Raw genomic sequence first — 17,671 nt, forward strand, 5'->3', positions numbered from 1 at the left:
TGTTACTCCTTGGTTTCTTACTTGCTTGGAAGGCATTTTCATAACAAAATACTGGGGTAGTAAAAGTAGTAAGTAGGAGTCTCCATGCAAGAGAAATTGGAGTTTCCTAACATGCACATGATTTAAAAAAAAAAAATAATAATAATAAGATGCCTTGAGATGCTGGCAGTTTGAACATTTGGAACAAAAGAGTTCAGATGTATATTTACATCCTAATTGCTCAATTTTACCTTACAAGCTTCAATTTAGGAAAATATACAGTACTTTTGCATATAATGGTACCTTGTGAGCCCCTGAGTCAAGTAGAGAGGATTTAAATACAAAAAAAGGAATACAGCCATTAAAAGCACTTACATTGTATGTGGAGTAAATAGTACAAAATGATTATTTCCCCGGAAGACCAGGATCAGAAACATGCCTATGAAGACCCAAGATTCCTACAGTGTTTAGGGATGAATCTGTCAAGGAAGGATGCCTAATTGGATGAAGGTAAGTTTTTCTTTGCCGCGGGTGAAGCTCTAAAGAGAGATCACTGTCTTGTTTTAAAAGTGAAGTCAAGTTGTCTTCCGAAGCTGTGTTCAGATGCACCCCACTTGAGAGGGATTCTTTGGATTTAAGTTTAGATTTTTCAAGGTCTAGAAATTCAGGACACTGAGAGAAAGATAAGAAAACATGTTTTTTATAATTCATTTGGACATATTTCTAAAATTATACTCCAAAATCTAAATACATTTTATTTCCCCATTAATCTATATTTGATTAGTGATATTAACCAAACTTTCTCTCCCAAATATGGGTCAAGGCATTGGAGGCTGGGCATCAGTCTGTCCTAAACAACCATTCTAAGAACTTCTACTCTGAAGCCAGATCAGATTCTTCCTTAAAAAAAAAAAAAAAGAAAAAAAGGAAAAAAAAAATATGTATACACACACACACACACACACACACACATTATTTAACACTGAGTTTTCCAGATGAGTTTTAATTCAAAATTAAATTAATTTTAATTCAAATTTCAAGACAAAACTGGAATCAGAAACATGGGTCATTTGTTAAGTAGACGGTATAAGAAGGAGAGAAAGAAAATGAAGAATTATCACTCATCCTTGGTCGAAAACTATTACCTAAATCCACTGAAAACAAAGTACATGGTTTTGCAAGATCTGAGATGTTCAAAACTATTTAGGGATAAATTTCTACTTTCATATTTCAGAAAGATTTCAGTGTTTTCCTTCTGCACATTTCCCCATTATTAATGTAGCTTCACTTCCCAGAACATTTTGCACTAAATTTCCAAACTTCTAAAAAAGTTTATAAGATTGCTCAGGAAATCCTTGCTCTTGGGTCCACCATTCTTAGGTCCAATTTGGCTATTGGATTTAAGTAATTAAGAATAATTTCCTAAGTGGAATTCCAAGGGAGTTAGACTTTTCATATTAACATAATTCCAAAGGCCTTAGAGGTCTTCAGAGGCAAGATAAAGGACACCTTACTCTTCCTCCTCTTACCATGATGGAGATGAGAAAAGTTTAGCTCTCTCTGGTGATGGGTGGGGCACAAATGAGATTATTAGTCTGTTGGCACTGGAGCCTCAGGTCTTCGGACCGCTGCTCTCTCTCCTCCCCCTCCTTCGGGAGGCCCTGCCCAAGAGTGCCTCTTGTCACCAGGGCAAATGACAGACCTTTCTCTGAAGCGCTTTTTGGACTCAGGACTTTCAAAGCTCTACCGTATATAAACTAAAGTAGATTGATTCTTGAAAAGATTTTTTTCTTAGGAAAAAAAATGCTAATGTTTTAAAATCATTCTTCTAGGTCCACTGTTCTCAAACTTGAACAGAAAAATTAGTGGGTAGCTGGCTTAAACGCAGATTACAGGGGCTCTTCCCAGCAATTTTAATAGAGCAGAAACAGATGCAGATGAGAAACTTCATTTCCCATAGCACCCTAGATGATTCTGATTCAGGTGGTCCCCGGAAACACACCTAGAGAGATACTCTTGGTTGCACGCTATCTACACTCACTTGTGAGGAAGGACTGAAACTTCGGTCCGTCTTGATGGATGCTACGGGGTGGCTGGTTCTCATCAGGCGGATGATGGGCCTCTGACACTCTGAGCCAGCAGTTACCATGCTGTAGGCTGGGGGGACCACGGGGGTTTGTTTCTGCAGCAACTGTAAGATGGTCTGGATGTCAGCAGTCATTTGGGATTCAAGTCTGCAGGACAGACACAAAAAGGGGAAGACAATCCTAAAATAGTCCGGGATTGCAAAACACTTGAGAAAATTTCAGCATCACCAACAAACAGAATTATGGCCCTGCTTTAAACAAGAAGGACAGGAGAGGGAGCACGGAGATTTTCTCCAAGCTGATGCTCACTTTCTCTGTCCCACTAATAGTTCTGATAAACACCATTGCTTCCCTGCTCCTTTAGTAAGATCTTCACAGAAAAGCAGCTGAATTGAGAAATAGACTACAATTTTACTAATCTTTATTGATTTCAAATGTAAAACACATTGAGACTGCATTTTTAATCGGTAATTTGCTTTTTAATCAGGCTTTGCTGAGTTTCTTGTGAGCGTTTTATTTACTCTTTAAAAATGGATTTGGTAGCACATTTCTTTCACGGCTGCAACAGTCAAGTAACTTCTTACGTGTTTCAAATTTACATCACCTTTATTTTACCCGGCCTCTCGCCTAGCCGCAGTAATGCATGGTGCTCCTTTAGGGCTTAAGATGCTAAATGCCTTTTCCATTCCTTTCTCATTTGTAATCCGGGCCTTTGGTATTTAAGAAACAAACCAAATGTACAAGTTCACTTGCTTCTCTGACCCATCTGACTTGCAAAATGTCAGTCTGATGATTTTTTAGCCCCCCAAATCTCACAAGGAGCCAACTGACCTGTTAATTTCATTCTCATTTTAAATTAAAATTCAAAGGAAAATAACAAAATACAATAGGACTAACTCCCCTTTCTTTGCATATGTTAACAGAATTTTTAAAAAGGGAATTTTGTGGGCATAAGAACAGAAAATTTGGACCATATGCCTCTTCAGAAAATTTTAACTCTTCACTTATTTGCACTATTTTGTTTCCGAATGAAAGATGTAAAAAGAAGGTAAATCTTACCAAAAATGTTAAAATCACAGAACTTAGAATCTGCATTTTAACAAGATCTCCAGGTGATTCTGATGCACATTAAAGTTTGAGAAGCTCTGTTTTAGGATCAAGTGTTAATGATTTCCCTAAACATGTATATCTGTAGGCATAATATATAAATATATAAGAACCCTTCTTACGTAAACTTTTAACCCTACATGTAGTTTAATTGGTCATTAAAGCAGAAAAGCAGCAGCAGTGAAACTGACTCAAGATAGACCATTTACTATCTGTTCTTATTGCATTGTGTACATAATATGAGCATTTGAATGAGAGAAATGGGGTTGCGATTCACAATTCTACGTTTGAACAGAATGCGGAAACTAAATAGGGCAGACCCAACTCTAGGAAATGTCCCAGGATTCTCACTCGGCAAAGTCCAAGTCTGAATTGAATTGTCCTCTTCAAACTTGTTCTCTATGCTTTTGCCTTTTGGAGTAAAGTGGAGGAAAGATGTTGTTGGACAGGTCAGTGCTGTAAACATGTAATGTGGTGGATTTTAATTCCAAAAGAGGCTAAGCTGAGTTAGGACAGAAAATGTTTGAAAAAATTGGAGATAAAGAGAAGTAAGTCAAAGTGAGAATTCTGTCAAGGGACATACAGATGCTGGGACGATGTCAGAAGAGATGTCAAGAGAGATTAAATTGTACTTGCGAGATGAGAAGTTTCATATAATAATAATAATAACTAATGTAACCAAATAACAATAACAATTATTATTACTAATGGGCGATTGCAAATCATACAGTCCTAGATGTGTGTGCCCTTAAGAGTTTATACTTACAGTACTAGGACCTATTGAAAGCATATGTTTTCTGTAATCTTTGACTTATCCTAGCAGCAATGATTGGTACCCCCTGACCAGGCAACAAAGGGATCCTAAAATCTTAATTTTAGTGCTGAAGAAAGGACTAAAGGAAGTACATGTAAAGTAGGAGGAACACCAATAACTGAAGTAAGTTCACTGCCCATCAGATTTGACCTAGCTGCTACTACAACAGCCTCCACTTTGAGCATATATAGTTTCCGTATATCATATCTTAGTCCTTAAACACCACTGCAGGTGTGTATGAGTCAAAGATAGAAACTGAGGCTAGAGAAGCTTAAATGACTTGACCCAGTCATCCTGTACCTAGTTAAGCAGCAGAGTTATGACTTCAATCTAGGCTAACTGCAAGTATTTTGCTAAAGAAATCACTGCTGTCCCTGTCATTCACCCTTTCATTCACCGACTTTTATATCGCCTCAACAAATTGAAGACATACACTATGTCCTGGCAGTAAAGAAATGGGCAGTTATTTTCTCTAAGTCACAGGAATCAAAGAATTCAAGTTCAGAGATCACACATATCAATTCTTATGTGTGTACAGTATACAGTTTATTTTTATTTTTTAAAAGACTTTATTTATTTATTTACCAGAGAGAGAGAGCACAAGTGGGGGGAGCAGCAGGCAGAGGGAGAGGGAGAAGCAGACTCCCTGCTGAGCAAGGAGCCCAATGTGGGGCTTGATCCCAGGACCCCGGGACCGTGACCTGAGCTGAAGGCAGACGCTTAACCAACTGAGCCACTCAGGTGCCCCAGTATACAGTTTTATACATGTTGTGGATAAAGGATCAATGTGACTTGGAATAAATAGCAGGAAGAATAAAAAAGCAAATGTATCAATTATGCAACTAACTAGGTTTCTCTAACCAATAGTAAATATTGTAATGGCAAGTTCTTATACATGAATTAGGGAATACTGCTCTAAGTAAATGATAGGCTGTCTTAATGTTCTCAGATATGTTTCAATTTGACAAGACCTGCATTTAAAATTTGGGAATGGGATATGGACCTTAGCACCAGGAGATTTTAAAGTCAATTAAAATCCATGAAAAGATAAAATACAAAATAAATCTTTAGTTCATGCAATATTTTCCTGCTTTTGTTTGACATTAACAAATTTAATTTACAAATTTGTCAATTTTCTAATCCTATCTCTCTGTTTTAATTCGTAATTAACTTTTCATGGCAATGCATATGTGTGTGTACACACACTTTGATGTGCCTACTGCATCGTTTCACACTGTCCATTTCTAGCAGCAACGTTTAAAAAAACAATAAAAACAATAAACAGCATGGATAAAGCACATAAGAAACATTAAGCAAATAGTAAGTAAACCAGTAGCTTCTGTGGTATAGGCAAAACTCCTGGGATGTGTTGAGTATAGATAATGAGTAAGCAAGTAGCTTGCTAGACGTGGACAGAATTCCTAAGTTGTAGTAAATACAGACAGCATGCTAGTCACCTGTAAGACATGCCAGGGACAGAATAGAGATATAATGTAACAAACCAGAGTGTGGCTTATACAGATAGAGATAGAAAGAACAAATTATTCTCATGTCCTCTCTGGACAGAAAACTGTCATTTGGCCACCCAGTGGTGACACAGCAAAAGCTCATTCTGGCTCTATCTATGCTTTACGTACAAAAAGCTAATAAAACATATGGCTGTTCAGTAGAGTAAATGGAGAGCCACAGGTGTGGCCAGGTGCACCCAGCCTTACATCTCTGTGAAAGAGCAAGTGTGTGCCAACGGGATAGACAGATTTTTTGTCTGTGGACCTTCTGTGCAAACCTCAACTCTGCCCGGTCCCAGTGACCACACCCCAGGGCGGGATGATGCAGCATATGTGACCGCTGGGTAGGTCAGGAGTCAGCTGTAGTGTGCTGCTTTGATCCTGTGCTTGCGTTCCTTAGAAATGTGTTAATTACCTCTTCGTGCTCTCCTCATCTGTCATTGTAGGTTTTATGTTGATTTAGTAAGTTGTGTGATTTGAGCATTTTAGTTTAATCGCTGAAGTTTTCTGTTGGTGACCGCTGCCTCGCCTGGTGGTGTACCCGGAGGCTACCTTCGAATCCAGGTCGGTTCCCACAGGAAGCGCAACTAACGCCCCTCTATTATACTCATTTGTGTATTTTTTTTTTCCTGAGTCTTATCGACCAGTTTAATTTTAAGAAATCCGCACAAAGTTGGGTTAAGGAATTCCATCCTCCCTAAAATCAAAATTTATTCCTCATCTCAAAAGGGTATAGGTCAAAGATGGAGGGAAAATGGAGGAGACCTGGGCTTCAACTCTGCAGTATTTCTAATTCAATCACATTTTTGAGAAGCTGTCTGAATAACTAAATGTTTAAATAATTTTGTCTATACTTAAAAAAAAATGCCATAACACATAACTAAGTTACCAGAAACAACCAAAACGTGTAAAAGCAGGATTAAAAGAGGGTGTTAGTAAACAAGCTAAATATGAATTATTTTGAGGAAAAAGGAGTTTTCTTCAGCAGCTGGTGTGGGTGATATACTAATTTTGTGACAAGTAAAGAAAAAATAGGATTTATGTTGCCAGAAGCATGAAGTTTCTAAATAAATGCTGCTTGCAACACAGATTAATAAATCTGTCAACTTCTAGTCTTATTTTAAATAAGTAAGCATATGTGAAAATATGAGATTATAGCAGTAAGAATTTGCTAGTTCCAAGGGGAAAAACCTAGACCCAGCCAAGGGCCCGGGTGATGTTCTCCCTTTGCCTCGCCATTGCTTGTACCTGTTAAGCTGTTCTTGAAGCAAATCTAATCTTTGCTCCACTTCCCCGTAAGTGAGGTCACTTTCCGTTTCAGAGATGCCCCAGGCAGCTCGCTGGAGTGCTGAGGGACTAGACTCATCGGCCGGAGTCTGTGCGTTTTCTCGCTCCCAGCTTCTCGGGTCGGTGATGTCTGTGGGAGATAGCAAGATGGACGTCAGCTTTGCACCAATACACAAAGACGTCTACAAGATAAGCAGGAAAGGATCTCAGAGTAGAACTCCACAGACAGAGAGCCAGAGTGATTCAAGGACCTGTCCGGGGGCCACCACCAATGGGTCGCTGAGCCCTACCCTCCTCACCCTGCCTGCCACCTCGTCTGTCCATTTCCACATGAATAAAAACATAGAGATGGTCGTGAGTTTTGAATACGATTTTGTCTCTGGTTAGAGAGCAATGATTTTGCGCTTTTGTATTTGGGAAGACACAGCATATTCTGCTCCTACAGGCGTACCTTGTTTTATTGCGCCCCGCTTTGTTGCACCTCACAGATACACGTGTTTATACGACCAGTGTGCTGACCCCTGAGCTATGGAGCCTTCTCCTGATACTGGTTTTTACATATCAAAGGTTTGTGGCAATCCCGTGATGAGCAAGTCTATGGGCATCATGTTTCCAACAGCATTTGCTCACTTCATGTCTCTGTCACATTTTGGTAATTCTTGCAATATTTCGAACTTCTTCATTATTATAATAGTTACGGTGATCTATGATGAGTGATTACAACTCCCTGAAAGCTCAGATAATGGTCAGCATGTTTAGTATTTTTAAATGAACATATTGTACATTGTTTTTAAAGATATAATGCTATGGCACATTTAATAGACTACAGTACAATGTGAACAAAGAAAAAATTTGACTCATTTTATTGTGATATTAACTTTTTTTGTAGTTGTCTGGAACTGACCCTGCAATACCTCTGAGGCATGGCTGTATGGCTTCGCCTTGGATTGAAGATTTTGGGGGCTGTTCTCCCAGGATAATTAGCATATCTTGTGATTTAGAGTGGGCCCAAGAGAGAGTCATGGAATAGTTCTGATCTTCAGGGGCTTCTCTTAGGCCAACCCAACTCAAAGTAGAGCCATCAAAGATGGCAAGGGTGTTAAAGGTCCTGTAGTCCCATGTTTTTATCTTTCCTTGTAGCTCCTTCTGCGCTGTCCTTTAATATATTCACATTAATTTCCAATACGCTTTCTTGTGGCTCTTTTATTTAGAATATTTTTATGTCTCTGTACTTTAGACATTCTGCTTTTCAAAGGCTCTGAGTGTCTGTTATGGGCCAGACACTCTGCTAAATGTGGGGGAATTAAAGAAGAAGAAGACCCAGTCCCCACACTTGAAGAATTTGGTAGCAAGGTTCTGATCATTTTTCATACTGCTGACCAATCTCTTTTTAATTTGCGGTTTCTCTTACAATCTATATTTGCAAGTTATCAATATTGGAGGGCAAACACAGTATCTTACTTTTCCTCTCATTTTTATCACCTACTTGACGGCTTTTGCTCTGCTTTCTTACCCTCTACATTTTACGTGTCCACACAAGAGCCTCAAATGATAAAGGTTTGGAAAGTAAAACCCTAGAAAAAATACTAGTGGAGTTGGGAGTTTATTTCAGAGATAAAGAAGAAGTGACATCTCCTCCTCGCTGGGAGGGCTGGTAGGAGGAAAAGAGTATCTAAAACTGGTCTTCATTTTCGCATGGAAATAGACTTGAATTACAGAAAGTGATTTTGGTTTTGATAGAAAAACTTTTTTTACTTTTTTCTTTTTCTTTTTTTTGGACACTAGCTATGATTAAACACTGACAAAAGTTATGTAAAGTTAAGGAATTTATATCCTCAGCTATTTAAAAAAATTGGGTAGAAAGTAACCGATTTGGGAAGATTAGGTACGATTCTAGAAATAGGGGCAGGAGTTGCAGGCTTCTTGCAGTCCCTTCTTTTTCTGCAGTTTCTCCAAAAGTACAGTCAGCTAGCTCAAAAACATCCCCTTTCTTCAAGGAGCAGAGGGAGTCTCCGTATTCTTTCTTCTATCTTTATCTCTTTACCACTGAATGCAGAGAAATTTCTCTTCTGCGATACGGCCGTTGCTGCCTCAGTTGGCTGAAGCTGTACCAAAGGAATTAGCATCTGCAAAGATGCATTAGAAGAATGGAAGGTCAGGGTTCCTTGTTCTGCTGAAATAGCTAACAGATCTCATAGGGCTTGTTATGAATTCCAGAATGGTTTCTTGTGATTAAGGATTCCTTAGCCTATGGGATCCTGTGTTCTGTTTTGTCTTTTAAAGGGACAGAATATAATATCTTTTGATTTTACCAAACAAAACAAAATGAAAATGAACATAGAAAAATGATATTGCTGAAGATTTGAGTAATATATCAGCAGATTTTCACTGAAAAGTATGATTTACTATTCATAAACTTGTAACTCTATTTAAAATTAAAAAAACCCAATAATATAATGTCTTAGTACACTAGGTTTCCAATTTTGGAACAGCAACGCCGAACATTTAGAACACGCATATAGTGGTTTGGTGATGCCAGTGCTAGTCCCTGTCTAGCACCCGCTAGCCAGTTACTGTAGGAATCTTTAGAGAAGACAGCAAGAATTGATAAGATGGAAGTTACATATTATGCTTAGAAGTTTTGTGCTAAGAAAGCTTACCGAATTTCTGCCTATGCTTAACAGCTCTATCATTGGAAAATCATATATGATAAATTGATTTTTAAATAACAATGGTGAATGCCATGCAAGAAATTATGTAGGATTATAATTTTTCTTTACCACTCAAGAAAAAAAAATGATTATCATCTCCGCAGAAATGAATAAAATGTAAACTATTAGACAGATGCGTCCTCGATTATAATTTACTTTTTAATTAAAGTCTGGATATGAATGATTGGCTTGTTTTAACAGCAATATAGAAGAAGAAAGTTCAAAGGGGAAATCCTGGTTAGTGGTCTTAATCAAAATGAACATCCTTGTAGACACTTTCTAAATATAGCTCAGAAAGAATCTGTACTTGGTTGCCTTGGAAGATGTTGCTATAGTTGCAAGACACATTTCTGGAAATGGATGAACAGAAAGTAAACTTTCACTTTGCTCTGGGTACACATTTTTTCTAGAGTTAACTTTTGACCTCAATCTAGGTAGGATCAGAATCCACTCAATTTGCTTTTTTTCTTTTCAGTTTTGCCGAAAAGGCACTTTTCTGTTGGATTCAGCATGACAAGTGCAGGAATGTGAGTAAATGAAGTTTCCTATGGATAAAACTAAAATTCGTGGGGATTTAGTAGTTCGCACTGCAGCCGTTGGAGCTGTACCTTACAGAATATTCAATTTCTGGAATATTCCATAATACTTCGCCTTAAAAAATCATAAAGGATAAAATTTGCGGTGAATGAATTTTTAGAATTCTCCATTAGTTGGTTAGATTAATTAACCAGGTTAACCATGTGTCACACTGGTCAACGCTATATGACATTAATTGTTTTATTCAAGTGACAAGAATATTTAGCTATGAATTTTCATGCAAGTTAAGGATTTATTATTTGGATAGGGCTGACTTGTACATTTTTGAAAATTAAAAATTTGTAGATATTAAAATTATTTGTTAGAATACTTTTTTTATCTTGCACTTAGGAAAGCTAATTAAAAATAATTGGAAGAAGCAGCCAAGAAAAATACAAGATGAAGGGCATGAGAACTCACTGTCAGCAAGAGTCATTATAAAGTCAAATAAAGTCCCCAAAATACATCTTTAATGACTTGTCACTTGAGACTCTAAAACTCAAGAAGAAAACAACAAAAAGTACTTCTAAAAAAATCTGGTCTACATTCTGCTGACTTTTGAAGTAGAGATGGTTCCGTCAGCTCTTCAGAACTTCTGACTGCCATGATACAACCTTTTCCTATTTTTAGTACTTCCCAGAATCCGATTTCATAAATAACTAAAATGGGACATTTGGTAATCACATCTAATATTCCATTCTTCCATTGTGATAAATGAGGTACTATTTTCATTCACTTCATCAAGATTTTAAATTGTCCAGAGAACATTTGCATATATTCTTAGCTTACTTCAACATGGGGTCATGGCAAAAGCGATTTGATATGATAGGGAGAGTAACTCTGGAGAAATGTAAAGCCTAAACATCCTAGATTCAATAAAACTACTATTGTCAGATACAGTCACTTCAAATAATGGTGATGATGATAGGTAATATTTATTTACTCTGTGCCATAATTTTGCCATCCTTCCAGGCCAAGACCATTTTTCCCTTTATTTCTTTTATATTCTTTTGATTTTTTTGGCTCTGCATTCTTTATCTCTACATTTTGATATGTCCATTTGTATATATGTATTTTATATATACATTCAATGATGAGAAGTTTACAAAATAAAATCTATGAGAAGATACTAAACTGAGTTAGGGATTTTATCTCAGAGAAAGGAATTTATGCATGTTGTCTTGTTCAATAATTACAATCAATTAGTTGGTTAGGAAATATTATTCTATTTGAAAGATGAGCAAGCTGAGCCTTAGTGGGGTCTGTCAAGCCACTTATTCAAAGACATAAAGGGAGCAAATGAGCAAAGCAAAGAACTAAAGGGAGCTGGGGTTGGAACCCAAGCAATCTGGCCCACACCTGTTTTTGCACCCACTTAACGGTTAGTTTTAGCTAGATCTGTAGCTCTAGCTCCTGTTATGCTCAGTTAAATATTCTTCCATGAGATATTTCTTAACTTTTCCTGTTTCCCATCCTTTAGACCAAAAGTGCATATGAAGTAAACATTATTATCCATCTCATGCCTCTTTTCTACAATAAAACCCATATATTTGGGTAGTCCTCATGAAGAAGTTAAACAAATGTGTTTAAATGAGTTGGATAAAGAGCGTAATTTATTTAGGGGCATTTCTCCCCATTTGTTCATAATTCCCAGTAAACTGAAATTCTTTTTGGCCTTTATTGTAGTGTTACCGCATTGGCTTTTCATGCTAGAAAACGACTGGGTTGGGGGTGAGAAGTGGGTACAGAGGGTACATATAAGAATCAGCTGGTTAGTTCTCTTAAAATACTCATTAATCCCTGCTCCCTGTCGGAATCACAATAGACCTTCCCACAATGTTCTATGTGGCATTATGTTAAATCTCACTACCACAAAAACCTCTTATGCTATCAATGTTTAGGAATAATTAACACTATTCCAGATTTGCACAAATGCTTTGTAGATGATCTGAGATCTGAACTCTGCAAATATTTCATGAAGTTGTAAAAAGATTAAATTAACATGTGTGAGTAGAGTTCTTCCATTCGTGAAAAGTTGCCATTTTACAATTAGCACCAAAGGGAGACAATCTGATTCCTGAGAAACTTGATTACCTTTGCAAGAGTGACTTCTTTTATCTATGTGAATTCTTCCTGAGGTGGGCACTGTTTCTTCAAAATTGAGTCCAGCTGCTTTGCCCATTCCTGCAGGAGAATCTGCCATTCCTGAGAAGAGAGGCTTTTGTTCATCATCAATGGAGGAGATGAAAGATGAAGATCTGCTTTTTTTCTCCTCAAAGTGCTTCTTGGAACTCTGATAATGTCTTATGGTATCTACAGAGTCTTCAGGACCATTTGTACTGTTCCTTTTGCCAAAATCTATCAAAAAAATTATTTTATAGAAGATAATCAAATGTGAGGTTCCATGCATATTACACTATCTAACTGTATATAAACTACATTTTTAATAGTTATGTTCTTTAAATAACTATAACATAAAATTTTCTTTAGGGGCGCCTGGGTGGCTTAGTCGGTTGAGAGTCCAAATCTTGGTTTTGGCTCAGGTCATAATCTCAGTGTCCTGGGACTGAGCCCCACAGCAAGGATTCTCTCCCTCTGCCGCTGTCCCTCCAAGCTCTTTCTCTTTCTCTCTCTATCACAAATAAATAAATAAAATCTTAAAAAAATAATTTTATTTAAAGCCACCAAGAAAGTTGTTCATTCTCTTTTTCCCATTGAGAATGTAGCTACTTAAGGAGAATTTTTTTTTGACTGAAAGGACATTAGATTATCTTAATGAAATACATTGTTTCAGAATTAAAAGAATATCTGCAATACTAATAATGTTTACAGCTCAGAAAAAAAAAACCCTATAATTTACAACCTTATTTATACATGCTCAGCAGTCATTTGTATTCTTAAAATCTGGTCCACTATCTCTTTAAGGAAATGAAAAAAGGAGGGAAAATACGCCCCAATTCTAAAATATCACAACTATGCAGCCTGTTGTTAGCCTCATGTCCTTTCCTGTGGCAGGCATTTACGCGTTGCAAAGGTCAAAACCAGAAGCCTCTTTGTGGTAAAGGCTGATGGGATGAATTTCCACCTTAGTTCAATGTATGTAATGGCCTTGACATTCCAGGTGATTTGGTAGTGTAGCATACTGCAAAGAATATAAAGCTTAAATACAGTAATTAAGGTGGGTTTACCTAATTACATTAAAGCCAGGAGTGCATACTGGCTGTTTTATACTGAAATGTCAGGATAATTTTAGCCCTGAAGGTTGTGTGAGAACATATTTCAGCAGGAAAAACTTAAAAAGACAAATCCCAGAACTTAGTTCCATTAGTGTCCTGGGGAGACAGTATAATTCTCCATCTGGTTCCTGCTAATAACTAACCAACATAACTCCAGAAGGTCTAGTATTTTCTAGAGATATGGTGAAGATAGTGTCCCCATCTACTCTATGCCCAGTTGTGCTTAGTCAAATGAACTGATTTAAGCCACTCCAAAAAAACTTCCAATTATTTTTAAAAATATTTATTTAAAAAATACATATCATAATTTAAAATATGAGAAGCCAGAAAACAGCCCAAGGTAAAAATATAGAGTTTAAAAATCATCTTCTATGGGGTGCCTGGATGGCTCAGTGTGTTAGGTGTCCAACTCTTGACTTTGGCTCAAGTCATGGTCTCAGGGCTGTGAGATCAAGCCTGCATGGGGCTCCAGGTTCCGAGGTTCTCTCCCTCACCCTTCGCCCCTCCCCCTGCTGTGTACCCATTCATGCAAGCTCTCTCTCTCAAATAAAGAAATCTTTTTTAACAATCAAGTTTATGTGAAATTATTACCGAGTTAGTGTCCTGTCAATTAAAGTTAAATGTAGCAAAAACAGATTGCTAAAGTTATTTTCTTCAAGATTTCACACTTGCTCAGTGATTTTATCATTGCTGAGAAGATCACAGACCTTTCCAGTTCCTTCCTTCCTTCCTTCCTCCCTTCCTCCCTCCCTCCCTCCCTCCCTCCCTCCCTCCCTCCCTCCCTCCCTCCCTTCCTTCCTTCCTTCCTTCCTTCCTTCCTTCCTTCCTTCCTTCCTTCCTTCCTTCCTTCCTTCCTTTTTTGAGATTGAGAGAGAGAGAGTGTGTATGAGCACCGAAAGCAGGGCTGGATCTCACGACCCTGAGAGATCATGACCTGAGCAGAAACCAAGAGTCAGCTGGCTGCTTAACCGACTGAGCCACCCAGTTTCAAGCACTGTGACATCATTGGTTGCTCAGCGTCACTTACTTTTCCCCACTCAACCACTAATCTGATTGGCTGAAAATTTTCAGATCGGCATTTCCTTTTCTCTCCAGTGTCCCTGACACAGCCTGCCTTAAACTTCTAGAGTTCATTATTATCATCTCATCCTCCGTTTTCTTTGGTGTTAACTTCTCTCCTCTTGAAAATTTGGTCCATGTCCCTCATTTTATATATTTCATTCCTCAAAAAATAATCATTCCAACTTTATGCTAGTAAATGTAAAAAAAATAAAATAAAAGCTTCACTTTTCTAAATTGTCCTCACACCTGCTTAGTGAATTGCATCCGTTTGCTACACCTTTGTGCAGTTTGGGCACCAGTGCGATTTGAGTCCGCGCAGGCTTCTCATCTTCCTGAGAATGCCTTTCTTTTAGACACTTGCATGAAGTTTTTTCCAGTATGTTCAAATGTAAACTGAATTAACCATTACTTCTGCCTCTGGTCTAAATATGGAGAATGCTAACATGGATCTTTGTAATGAATGTACATCACAAATTATGTGACCATCTTGTCTTTCTGGCTTGAGAGGTCTTAGGAGTTCTTCTCTGTAGATTTTTCAATCCTCGCACATAGTAAAATGTCCTGTCCTATCTACTACCTGGGCCTCGGTCTTTGTTTACCAGGTATGACTTGATTTTGGATTCTTAGGGACAAATTCGTCAGTTGAGAGATATTTTTAAAATTGATTTATAACTTGCTGATCTCAACTCCGGACAAGTATTCACGAAATGTGGTGAAGGAGGGATTATGATTTCGTTCTATCATAAAATGGAACAAGTTACTTCATATACACGGTCTCTAAATCCTATAATAAAAATTCCAGGTAAAAGCAGAATCGTGAGAGAAGAAAGAGTGTGATAGCCTTGAACTTTTCCAGTTTGTAAGGAGGATTTTTCCACATTTACTTCTGTGTTCACTGGCCCAGACGATGAGCCAGCTGCTTCCCGGAACGCAGGCCACATGAACAGTTTCTTCAATGAAGCCTCTCTGCAGCCACATTTTTCTGTTCCTTATTAGATAAATCAAAGCTTCATATTCTATCACAGAAAATGAAAGTTGAAATGACAATCTATTTGTGGATTAAAAATGGAAACTGCTCAGGCTTAGGCTGGAGGTTGGCTGAGGGAATACATGAAATTAGGCTAAAATTCATTATAATTAGCTTCCAGGTACCTCTAGATTTTGATGGCCTGCTCCATTTCTGCCTTTTTCTAATTAAACTGAATTATTTTATAGATATTAAAAAGTATTAGGTGCTGTTTTTTTCTTGATACTAATTTTTTTTTTCTTAATGCTATTCTTATTCTATGTAGAAATAGTATTCTGCGGGCATTAAGGTAAGGGAGTTTTACATTTTTCCCTTTGGTGGAAGTGAGATTGTATAATCACTCCTGTTGCTATCAAATTACAAAGAAAAATTTTTGCCTGTTTAATTAAACTTCAAATTTGTTTTGATTTAGATGATTAAGAAGCTTTTTAAAAAATCCCCTGTTTCTGGAGGCTGACAGTTCACCTCCTCACAATTCTATAGCATTTGTGATTTACCTTGTGGATGTCTTTCTGGGTTCAGACTGAATTCAAGAGCATAGGACCAGTGTCCTGGTGGAGTAGTTGACCCATGCATCTTAAGAATGATAATATAACATTTTTCTATTTCAAACAGTCTGGGAGCAAATGCTTGTTCACTCCACCTTTTAGGGAGCCTTTATTTCAGATTAATTACCATTTTTGTTTATCAGACCCAACAGATAGACCCAAATTTTGGTCAAAGAGAGGCACTTAATGTGCCCTGCTCTGTCAGCATTTGAGTTCTCGATTTCCTACTGGTAACAGTTTTGAAATCAGCTGAGCATTTTAGGGCCAGATGCATTTAAAAAAAAAAGTTACTTCATTAAAAATTGAGGTCTAAAATAAATTTCTTCCATTGATTTCAGATATCTTAGTTCCTCTTTAGCTTCAAGGAATATTAAAAGGGGACTAATGTCATTTTTCTATACAAATGCAAGATAAAAACATTTAAACTATCTTAATCACATTTATATATCACTGAAGTGGATATCAAAAGCTAAGTATTATTTTTATTGGAGAAGATATTCCTAAGAGATGCCAAAGTATAATATCAACATATTTAAGACTTAAATTAATAGAATTAAGCCACTTTCATTCTATAAAAGTTTAACAATGTATATATTTAGTCCTTACTTCAATAACTTTCATACTACTATACTACTTTGATCTTGCATTTTCTATCTATAGAATGAGTTGTGCAAAATATTCCAAGTATTTGATCACAAAACCCTATCGTTAAAAAAATACGTGTGTATGTGTGCATATCTCATGTGTTATTATACATGCTATCATACTACTATATTATGTATATTATAAACTATACACAATATAAAATCTTAATTATTATTCCTATCACCCAACGAATCATATTGGCATACTCTGAAGTAAGCACAATCCAACTTTGAAGACTACTTAAAAAAAGAGACAATTTTTTTAGCATGTTCCAAATGAATATACCTCATTTACTTCTGTTCTGTCCAACCATCTTAACAATTTCTTAACAAAGGCCACTAAATAGGTCATTGAAGTATCATTTTTGTTCTTCACTTTCTGTAACAATGACTTTACTTTCATCTCAGGAACTATAGGACCTCTTTCTACAATGACCTTAGTTAAATTGGGGAGTTCTGGGGCTCCTCCAGTCCAGAATTTGAAGAAGGAAAGAAAACTATTTGAAGATTTAAAAAAAAAAAAAAAGCAAACAAACGACAAGATGTCCTCAAGTTCACAGGCGAACTAACAACTTTCTCTTGTTGAGAAGTAGGTTTATTTCATCAGAAAAAGTGAGAAGCTCATGAGGACAAGCCACATTCATCAACAAATTAATTTTAAAAGATAAGTGATCCAAAATGTTAACTTCTATTTTGTTCAAGTCAACTTGCCAGAGATTCTATATACCTTTTCTTTATAAATATATCTTTTTTAATGTAAGCTCCTTAACAATGTGTAGCTGGTATGATCGGAAGAGGTGGGGGGGGGAAAGGATTGAAGCCTGAAGAGTTCTGGTGTCTTGAGTAGGTAGTGAGTGGCAGTGTAGGACTCAGCCTTTGTCTGTCTCCAAAGCCAGTTATGTGTTCTTTTCTCTGGTGCTTGATGCCTCTGCTAAGTGATTCACAGTCATCAGCACTCTTGGATGTCTGCCTTCAAGGTAGTGTTTCACAAGAGCAGTAAACTAACTAAAATAATCAATGCACTGCATGAGCAGCTTTTAGTTTACGTACCCCCATAGCATTTGGCATCAATAATTTTCTGAAAG

The 17,671-nt window shown here is 37.1% G+C and overlaps 1 protein-coding gene across 3 annotated transcripts in view; it reads right to left on the minus strand.

Annotated features, from left to right (window-relative positions):
* Window positions 1-384: 384 nt before the first annotated feature.
* KCNH7 (potassium voltage-gated channel subfamily H member 7) overlaps window positions 385-17,671 on the minus strand; it is a 456,827-nt gene continuing 439,540 nt past the window's right edge. For all 3 annotated transcript variants that reach the window (XM_087864433.1, XM_087864420.1, XM_087864413.1), the window contains 4 exons: window positions 12,164-12,427; window positions 6,744-6,912; window positions 2,021-2,213; window positions 385-651 (listed from right to left, as the gene is read on the minus strand). In XM_087864433.1, coding sequence (XP_087720559.1) covers window positions 385-651; window positions 2,021-2,213; window positions 6,744-6,912; window positions 12,164-12,427 — 893 coding nt within the window. The remainder of the gene's footprint in view (window positions 652-2,020; window positions 2,214-6,743; window positions 6,913-12,163; window positions 12,428-17,671) is intronic.

Source organism: Ursus americanus, chromosome 1, assembly GCF_024610735.1.
Source record: "Ursus americanus isolate L20-20 chromosome 1, mUrsAme1.1.p, whole genome shotgun sequence".
NCBI classification, from domain to species: domain Eukaryota; kingdom Metazoa; phylum Chordata; class Mammalia; order Carnivora; family Ursidae; genus Ursus; species Ursus americanus.